Below are 10,000 nucleotides of genomic sequence, written 5' to 3' on the forward strand. Positions count from 1 at the left end.
CTGTAGGGGTATAGAGACAGTCTGGGTGTATAGAGACACTTGGAGTGTATATAGAGACACTCTGGGTGTATAGAGACACTTGGAGTGTATATAGAGACACTGTAGGGGTATAGAGACACTCTGGGTGTATAGAGACACTGTAGGGGTATAGAGACACTGTAGGGGTATAGAGACAGTCTGGGTGTATAGAGACACTGTAGAGGTATAGAGACACTTGGAGTGTATATAGAGACACTCTGGGTATATAGAGACACTTGGAGTGTATATAGAGACACTGTAGGGGTATAGAGACACTTTGGGCGTACAGAGAGACTCAGGGTATAGTATAAATACGATACAGGAGTATCGAGACAGCCTGGGTGTATAGAGACACTTGGAGTGTATATAGAGACAGTCTAGGTGTATAGAGACACTTGGAGTGTATATAGAGACAGTCTGGGTGTATAGAGAGACTGTAGGGGTATAGAGACACTCTGGGTGTATAGAGACACTTGGAGTGTATATAGAGATACTGTAGGGGTATAGAGACACTGTAGGTGTATAGAGACACTGTAGGGGTATAGAGACACTCTGGGTGTATAGAGACACTTGGAGTGTATATAGAGACACTCTGGGTGTATAGAGACACTGTAGGGGTATAGAGACACGTTGGGCGTACAGAGAGACTCAGGGTATAGTATAAATAAAATACAGGAGTATCGAGACAGCCTGGGTGTATAGAGACACTTGGAGTGTATATAGACACTCTGGGTATATAGACTCTTGCTGGGGGTGTTGAGACACTGAGTGTATACAGACCCCTGGGTATATAGAGTTACTATTTCCAGAGTAGTCTTGACTTCAGAACATCCCTTTCAGGAGGACACAGGAGGGGCCAGTGGTCTCTCCCTGCCCACTCAGCCCCACATTTCCTCATGATGTGCGTCTGCTGCTGCCTCGCAGACTCCGTCTGACCCACTATCTTATCTCCAGCTTCCTTTGTAGTCCAGCCTTCACCCTAAACCGCAGAGCATGTCCTCGTTCTGGAAATAACCAGCGCACAAAATAGCCCTGAAGACCAGTTACCCTTATTGTCTTGTCACTTGGGGGGTGAATAAATCGAGGACGGTGGGAGCGGGGTGGGGTGGGGGTGATTTTCTGCTCTTCGGGGTGAAGCTGGGTCACAGCGCTCAGGACTCAGCGAAAGCTCTGGGAATCTCACAGAGGATGAAACTCCGAGCCCGGACCCGGGCCTTCGCTTTGTTGAGTGCGAAGGCAATATACGCGAGATTTAGCAGAGACCCGCGGCTTTGTCGGCATGGGTGACCTCTCTGTGATCTCTGGATTTGGGCCTCAGCTTTATCTTCACTGATCCCGAATCCTTCCAAACATCATGCCTCGTCTTTCTGACGCTCCCGGAGAGCTTTCCCTTACCCCTCTCATTCAGAAGGCCTCGATATTGCACTGCATTACAGGCACGGCCTGAACCACCGGGCCGAGAGCAGCCACCTGAGGGAGGAGGTCAGCTGGGGTTACGAAACCCTGGACAATCACTGAATACGCAGACAAAAGTATTGGGACACCTGCTGTTTCATGGCTTCTTCTGAAATCAAGGGTTCTCCAGGTACTGTCTCTACTGTCTCTATTCTACTAGATTCTGGGGGAGCATTGCTGTGAGGATTTGATTGCATTCAGCCACAAGAGCATTAGTGAGTATGGGATGGACATGGAGTGTGTGTGAGAGAGGGGACTGGACTCCCTTTACAGCTGTATAGTCAGTGACCTCTGCTGTGACCGCGGTGCCCAGTTACGGCTTTAATGAAGCAATCTGTGACCTGTAAATAAAATCCTGTGTCATCTGTTTGTTCCCCCGACTGTGGAAACACACACCTCACCCGATTAACTGACACCCAGCGCATCAAATATTTACCTTTAGTGACTAGCGAAAAAAACCCAGCCGGCCACGACAGCAGAAACCTGCCTCAGAGGCCAGCTCTTCACGAGTCAGGGTCTTCTAGGAGTTCAGAGGGCTCCTAATAAACCTGTTAGCTACATTAGCCTCTTAGCTCCAGTGCTAACTGGAAAAGCTAAACACGTCTCGGCTGATGGACTACGCTTGGAGAGAACGGACAAATGGCTGCATCTGACCGTTAGCTGAAGTTTCCCATTAAAGGGATCTGCTGTTGGCGTGTGAATCTGACGGCGAGTGCATTATTCAGCGCTACACAGCAGAAGGAGGTGGTCTTCCTGTCCCGAGCAGCGTCCGGCACGTCTACAGTTGCCCTCCCGACACCGTGTTTGGGTTTCTAATTCCTGTAATGCGGTAATGTGTGATTATATAACACTGCTGGAAACGGGGCCGAGTCGCCTGCCTGGTCATCAAACACCGAGTGCAGGGATGTAGGGCAGAGCTGCTGGTGTTGCCTTGCTGAGTAACGGCTGGATTTCAGCTGAAACGGCCTGACCCCCATTCACCCGAGACACGCACCGGACACGGGGCGGGCATCAGGCCTGTGCTGAATGACCTAAGAACAATCTTAATTACATTATCAATTACATTCCATTATTCAGGTGCAATTACATAAATACATACTTGATTACACTGTTACGTATGTACTGAATGTGAATGCAATCAAATCCTCACAGCAATGCTTCTCCAAAATCTAGTAGATAGCCTTCTTCCCTGGACAGTACAGACACTTACACCTTTCAAAAGAAACAATGCATGAGCAGGCGTCCCAATACTTTTGTCCATGTAGTGTTGCTAATGTGTGCTAACTGTTGAAGGCTAGCAGCTCTTCACTTTCAGTCACTGTTAGCAACAGTATTTCTTTTAAACCCTGGCTGACCTTCGACCCTGGACCCTTGACTGACTGATCGATCGATCGATTGATTGATTGATTGACCCCCAAAATACACACACAACAGTAAGCATCGTTTTCTTATTTTCATCACAGCGTTTATTAACATACTATCATACATACATGCTGTAGAGTGGAGCTCTGTATTTGACTGTATTTCAGTATAAAAGATTCAGGCCTCGTTTTAAAGGCCAGCGAGGGATGGCCTGCAACACCTCGACCTCAGTCGAACGCCTCACTCAGTAACGGCTAACCAACACAGCAACAGGATCGCTAACTAGGACTAAAGGTGGCAAATCCAGGCCCAGAAAGTGAAATTCCAACTGCCTGATCCGAACAAATTTAGGTCCAGAAAGTTGAAATCCGGCCCAGGATTTTGCTCCAACTGCCTGAGCAGCTCTGAACGTCAAAATCCGGCCCAGGATTTTGCTCCAACTGCCTGAGCAGCTCTGAACGTCAAAATCCGGCTCAGGATTTTGCTCCAACTGCCTGAGCAGCTCTGAACGTCAAAATCCGGCCCAGGATTTTGCTCCAACTGCCTGAGCAGCTCTGAACGTCAAAATCCGGCCCAGGATTTTGCTCCAACTGCCTGAGCAGCTCTGAACGTCAAAATCCGGCCCAGGATTTTGCTCCAACTGCCTGAGCAGCTCTGAACGTCAAAATCCGGCCCAGGATTTTGCTCCAACTGCCTGAGCAGCTCTGAACGTCAAAATCCGGCCCAGGATTTTGCTCCAACTGCCTGATCCGAACAAATTTAGGTCCAGCAAGTTGAAATCCAGCCCAGGATGTTGTTATAACTGCCTGGATGGCCTGGATCTTCTCTCTCTGGACCTGGATTTGCCACCTCTCGCTATGATACCGCAAAATTTCAAATTTTCTAGCGAGCTCCAAGCATTAGCACCGAAACAGCACCACACGGCTCAGTAGCACAGCAAACACACTTTCATTCACACACATTTGGAAGTGAGGAAGATAACCCACAGTGCAGTTGGTCAGCAGAGGCCTAGCTACCAGTTCAGATATGCTAAGTGTTCATTACAAGCTAAGATACAAAACTACACCTGTTTTCCCATTTAAGGAAAAGTTTAGCAAAGAAATCACCTTTCCAGAACATTCCCCTTTACCTAAAGGTCTAAAGTTTTCTTCCTTTAGTTTTAGCACTGGCGCTAACAGGCTAGTGTAGCTAACAAGTCATGGAAGCTTATAAAATCTGACTGGCTGAACAGTGCAACTTAGTACATAGCTAAAAGGCTAAAGGCTAACCGTTTAACTGAGCTTACAGTGTGTGGAAGATCTGAGCATGCTAAAATAGGCTTAGGCAATGCTAATGTATTGGTGCAAGCTATCACTGATTGCTAGCAACATTAGCATTAGCTTTCAGTAAGCACCCGGGATCTTAGTGTGATACAATGACTGTAGAAAACATGGACGCCGTGATTCTGTGCCCTTCCATTCTACAGAAGAAGGCCAAAACTGTCCGCCATGTTGTCAAATTTGCAACCGGAAGCATCTGGGACCTGTGGTTGCTTGACTTTTGAGAGATGTGTATATAAGCTTCCTTTACTTGTTAGCTACATTAGCTTCGTAGCTCCACTGAGGAAACAAAGGCACATATTTCAGACTAGCTGACTGAAGGTGGAGAACTTCTGGCATGCTAATATTTTTGCTAAACTATTCCTATCAAAATATGCAGTTTGCTGAAAGTAAGAGTATCTTTACGAGAGTTTACAACGGGAGATGCTAGGCTAACATTGCTAACAAACACTGGACTGTCACCAGTCTCATCCTCTCTCAGAGCTTCTCCAGATCTTCATGACTTTGGTAAACGGATGTGGTTTAGAAGAACACACAAGCAGAACCTATGTCCAGTGTTTGTTAGCAAAATTAGCCTAGCATCTCCCGTTGTCTGGCTGATCGACTGAATATGGGATCAGTGATCAATGGAGACACTTAGACTTTTCAGAAAACTGGATAGTGTGATGGGAATTATGATCATTCGATTTTGGTTTTGAAGGCATTTCACATTACGCTTCGGAAACTCTGTATGATCAGGATATCAACATCATGTACACTGATCAATATATGAATGCATGCTCAGGCTAGTAGGATAGTGTAGTACATGTGGTAACATAAAAAAAGCACCGAAGTAGAAACATCATTAAGCACCTAAAGGATTGCCCTGCTTTTAGCAGAGCCTCGTCTCCTCAGTCCCATCAAAGTCATTCCCAATAAAACATGGATACGTTAGCGATGCTAATAGCACCGTCTCCTGTTGGGATCGGCCCAGCACCCTTTTATTCTTTATACGTTTATCTGACTGATGTTTCTGTGATGTACTCTGGCTCTGTTGTTGACTATTGCACACTAGGGTTCACGGTTACTCATCCAGTTGCTGTTTTACAACTCATCAGAACCAGAACCAGAACCAGATCCCACCTCCAGAGCAGCACTGGTTAAAGACCTACCTTAAATCCTACGTCATTCTGGTGTAAAAGTGTGGAGAAATCACCTCCCCCCCACCGCCATCCACACATTTCTAATTTCACGCAATTGCTCCTATGTTGTTGTATTCTGTAGGCTCCGCCCACAAATCAATGCCAATTCTCGCCCATAATCTAATGTCCACCAACATGTGAGGTCAGAGGGGGTGTGTCAAAGCTAAGGTAATAGGAGGGTCAGGTAAATAACAAACGTGCTGTTTGTTTGTTTGTTTGTTTGTTTGTTTGTTAGGCTCTGGTTCAGTCCGGCTGCTCCGGGTGTCGGGGAGGACCTTTGGGCTCTGGCCGGGTTACGTCATGCAGGTGAGGCAGCACTGTCTGCGGATGGAGCGAAGATCGCAGCGGCCGAGCAGCTTCAGTTTGGCACAGAACCGCGTGGACATGCTGTTCCTCTTACACACGGAAATATCTGCACATAAAACACACACACACACACACACACACACACACACTTCGTCACGTCCCTGTGTAACTGCACGTCAGCAGGGCTTTCAGTCGCTGTGAGGTGAGGGACTGTACCTGGGTCAGTCCTGCACTCCTGCGGGCTGCACTTGCGGACGCTGTCCGGTTTGTTGTTTTTCGGACACAGATCGCTCTCCTCCCCCGAGCCCTCGTTCACACACTTCACCCCTCGTTTCTGTACACCTCCACCACAGCTCACAGAGCACTGCCGGACAGACAGACAGACAGACAAATAGACTGACAGACTTACAGGTAGATTGATAGATAAACTGATAGAGAGATAAACAGACAGACAGACAGACAGACAGACAGACGGCTGTGGACAGTGCTGGAATACTGACCTCCTGCCAGGGTTCAGCAGTCCAGGCCGCACAGGGCTGGAGGTTACAGGGGGCGGAGCTGTTGGGACGGAGCGCAGCGTTGCAACGGTCGTCCTCTGGACAGAACACCAACCTCTCCATCACGCCTCCACCACAGCTTTTAGAGCACTGACACACACACACACACCACACACACACACACACACACACACACACACACACACAGATCATGCTAATTGCTTGTTGATTGCTTTGTGTCAGGGGTGTTTCAGTGAGAGTGTGGTGGGCACTACCTGTCCCCAGGGTAAATGTGCCCACTGCAGGCAGGGCTGGGTACTGCAGGGAAGAGTGCGAGGGGGCCGGGGGTACAGAGCCTGGCAGTGAAACGGCCTCAGAGGCCGTCCACTCTGTGCGTCCACACACTGGACGTCCCGCTGCTTCATACCGCCGGCACAGCCCTCTGGACACTGTAAACACACACACACCCACAGACCCACACACACACACACACACAGCCTCGGATTACAGCTGAACACTAGAACACTGTATGCAGTGCTGTGACCCCCTCTAGTGGCGATCTCTGGCTGTGCAGCACATTCTGGCACTACACTGGCTCTGTGTACATGAATGGGCTGTGAGTGACCTGTCCTGAAATTACGTGTGTGTGTGTGTGCGCTCACCCTGCTCCAGTTGGACATGTGCCAGGCAGCGCAGGGTTTGAGGTTGCAGTGCTGAGCGGGTTCAGGTTTCTTCTCCCTGCTGCAGTCAGCGTCCAGCCCGGAGCTGCACGAGACCCTCCGCCAGACTGCCCCTAAACCACAACTCACTGAACACTACCACACACACACACACACACACCGTCTTGTTTTTTTGGGTGGGGCTAAAGTGCTGTAGGCTGAATGGATGGGGCTAGACTACTATAGACTGAGTGGGCGGGGCTAGACTACTATAGGCTGAGTGGGCGGGGCTAGACTGCTGTAGGATAAATGGGTCAGTGTAAATAATGTAAACATCCTTACCTCACTCCAGTTGCCCACTACCCAGAATGCCGTTTTGCTGGGTCCAGCCCCTCCTGGAGTGTGTGTGAGAGTTTTCCGCTGGTTGGCTTTGCTGGGGCTCCTAGGCGTGTGTGTGGTCTTCCTCAGCTTCGTGTGTGTGTCCAGGGGGGCGGGAACACCCCGAGACTGGCCGCTACTGTTCCGCTCCGTCTTCTTCTTTGTGTGTATGTGTGTGGGGCGGGGGGGGCGGGCTGCTGTGTGAGTGGGGCGGGGGGGTGGGTCGCGTTACTTCAGCACTGTGCCGCGTTGTGGCGTAGGAGTGGTCCAGGGGTGGAGATCGGCGGGTTGCCGCGGTAACCTTTGAGCGCGTGCGTGCTTTCGCGCTGTCTGGTTGTGCTGTGGTCAGGGGAGTGTGTGCGGGTGCAGCAGTGCCGGGGGCAGTGGGCGTGGGTGAGGTTGCTGTTGTCTTGGACGGTTGTGCTGTGGTCAGGGGAGTGTGCGTGGGTCCCCCGGGGGTCCGGCAGGTGGCTGGACGGTAAACGCCCTCTCTCTCTCCTCGCCGCCGTCTTCCTCCACGATGTAGTCGTAGCCCGGAGTGTACCTGGAGCCTTCGCCAGGAGGCAGGGGCTCAGCGCTGCCCTCCTCTTCCTCGCTGACCGTGGGGAAGACCTGGGTGAGGACAGCACAACAACGCGGATCAGCGTTAATCTACACTACCTGTCCAAATGTTTGTGGACACCCCCTCAAATAAATGCATTCAGCTACTTTAAGCTGCAAACATTGCTGACACAGATGTGCAAATGCACACACACACACACACACACACACACACACACAGCTTGTCTAGTGTGCGCTCGTTCTCGTCCCTGGGTTAGTCCAGCCGTACCGTAGCTGTGGTGTGTGTGTGGTCTTCCGCGGTGCCGTTCTTCACCAGGATGAAATCGTCCCGGTCATCCTTGTGGAAACACATCCGGCAGGGGTGTGTGCGTGGGAGCCGCGCCTGTCGGGGGGCCCACTGGTCTGGGTCAGGACCTTGGCGGTGGGCTTTTGAGGCTGGGGCCGGGGCCTGTGGCTGGAGGAGCAGCTCTGGAGGTTGCAGAAGGTGGGTGGGCGGGGGTCGGGTCACGGGGTCGCAAGGTGCCTGGGGTTCGGTGGCACACCTCACCGCACGGGACTTCACGCCGCCTCCACAGCTCAGGGAGCACTGCGGGACAGACGAACGGTCAGTGGACAGACATACTAACGGAGAGAGATTCCTCAATTCCCTCAATTTCCCCCCCACCCATTGACCTCACCTCACTCCAGTTGCCCACCATCCAGGCTGACCCGCAGGGGACGTCCCTGTTGCAGGGGACGGCTGGTTTTGGTTTGGGGAGGTGTTTACAGTCTCCGGGGTTCAGCACCCGCTCCTCTCCGCCCACTGTCCGCACGCACAGGACCGCACGCTTCCGCACGCCCTCCGACCTGCAGGACCGCCGAACACGGCTGCCATCCTCCCACCCACCACCTGGGGGCAGTATTATTATTATTATTATTATTAATATGAATAATAATGAATAATTCTTTTTGTGATCTTTCTTGAGCTGGAGGGAAACACTCCTGGCCGGACAGTCTACATTCTTACACCTGCGGTGTTGGTCATCCGGACGAGTGGCGGGGTCACACAGAGCCTCGTCCACCACACCCACCTCCGCCTCGAAACAGCGCACAGGCTGCTGCTGCTCACCTGAGCGAGGGAACAGGGTCCGGGTCACGTCACATCACGTGACAACAACACCCGTACCGCCCCATCCCGGAGCAGTGCCCTCCCTCCGTGTGTTTAGTGTGTGGTCAGGCTTCCTGACCCGTGCTGGGTGCTGTGTGTGTGCAGGTCATGCTGTATTTCTGTGCGAGGTGTGAAATGAGGTGTGTTTCTCACCTAGCCCGCAGGTGGCGCTGCAGTCGGTCCAGGCTCCATGTTTCCAGCTGTATTCGGGCTCCAGCACCTCGTTGCCCGCCTGCCGGGTCTTCTTCACCGTGAACTCGAAGCGCACGCCCGGGTTCGGCCCCTGGAAGAGCAGCTGCCCAGAGGAGAACGACCGCAGGAACAATCTCCACTCAGTTATCAGAATTCCATCATTTCAGGTGTGTGTGTGTGTGTGTGTGTGTGCGTGTGTGTACCTGCACCATGATTGGCTGTGTGGTGGTCCGGCTGAGGTGAGGTTCTCCAGGTTGCCGTGGCGGTCGTAGTAGAACTTGGCTCCGCCCACTCGGTACTCCCCGTTCCACTGGATGATGTAATTGCCGTTGAGGAAGTAGTCCTCCGAATCCGCCGCCCGCACCGCCAGGAAGTTCCCGCCTCTCCACCTCCTGGATGAAGATGTCCGCGCTCCCTCCGGATCACCAGCATGTCCACGTAGCCTGCACATACATGTAGTGTGAGGAGTGTGTGTGTGTGAGGTGTGTGTGTGTGTGTGTGTGTGTGTGTGTGTGTGTATGTGAGGTGTGTATGGGGTACCGTATCCGTCTCTCTCTGTGTAACTATCCATCACCGTCTCACAGCTGGAGCCGTCTCCCAAACACACCCACACCGATCCTCCACCGCCTTCGAGTCTATACCATAATCACAGCCCACCGCCTGCGCACACACACACATACACACACATACACACACTTATTTAATACAATACAATAATATTTTTCACAATATGTACATTTTTCTATATAATTTGGTTTAATCAGTTGATCCATTTTGTTTAATTAATTTTAATATTTTAACATAAAAATCTGCAATATTTTCTTATTTTATTTTAATGATTTTATTTTTTACACTTTTTAAATATGAATATTTTATGCTACATCATTTATTTAATTTCCCTTTATTTATGTTATATATTTATTGT

The 10,000-nt window shown here is 50.8% G+C and overlaps 1 protein-coding gene across 1 annotated transcript in view; it reads right to left on the reverse strand.

Moving 5' to 3' along the window:
* Nucleotides 1-3,565: 3,565 nt before the first annotated feature.
* Nucleotides 3,566-10,000, reverse strand: part of adamts12 (ADAM metallopeptidase with thrombospondin type 1 motif, 12) — a 19,801-nt gene continuing 13,366 nt past the window's right edge. Inside the window, 21 exon segments of the mRNA XM_072671890.1 lie at nt 3,566-5,747; nt 5,858-6,005; nt 6,142-6,288; nt 6,414-6,587; nt 6,801-6,953; nt 7,140-7,372; nt 7,416-7,635; nt 7,638-7,787; nt 8,005-8,082; nt 8,084-8,125; nt 8,127-8,234; nt 8,236-8,322; nt 8,414-8,590; nt 8,592-8,629; nt 8,722-8,844; nt 9,037-9,178; nt 9,279-9,301; nt 9,304-9,498; nt 9,501-9,518; nt 9,616-9,681; nt 9,684-9,735. Coding sequence (XP_072527991.1) covers nt 5,629-5,747; nt 5,858-6,005; nt 6,142-6,288; nt 6,414-6,587; nt 6,801-6,953; nt 7,140-7,372; nt 7,416-7,635; nt 7,638-7,787; nt 8,005-8,082; nt 8,084-8,125; nt 8,127-8,234; nt 8,236-8,322; nt 8,414-8,590; nt 8,592-8,629; nt 8,722-8,844; nt 9,037-9,178; nt 9,279-9,301; nt 9,304-9,498; nt 9,501-9,518; nt 9,616-9,681; nt 9,684-9,735 — 2,493 coding nt within the window. The 3' untranslated portion in view covers nt 3,566-5,628.

This window comes from Salminus brasiliensis (genome assembly GCF_030463535.1).
Source record: "Salminus brasiliensis chromosome 20 unlocalized genomic scaffold, fSalBra1.hap2 SUPER_20_unloc_2, whole genome shotgun sequence".
Classification (NCBI taxonomy): domain Eukaryota; kingdom Metazoa; phylum Chordata; class Actinopteri; order Characiformes; family Bryconidae; genus Salminus; species Salminus brasiliensis.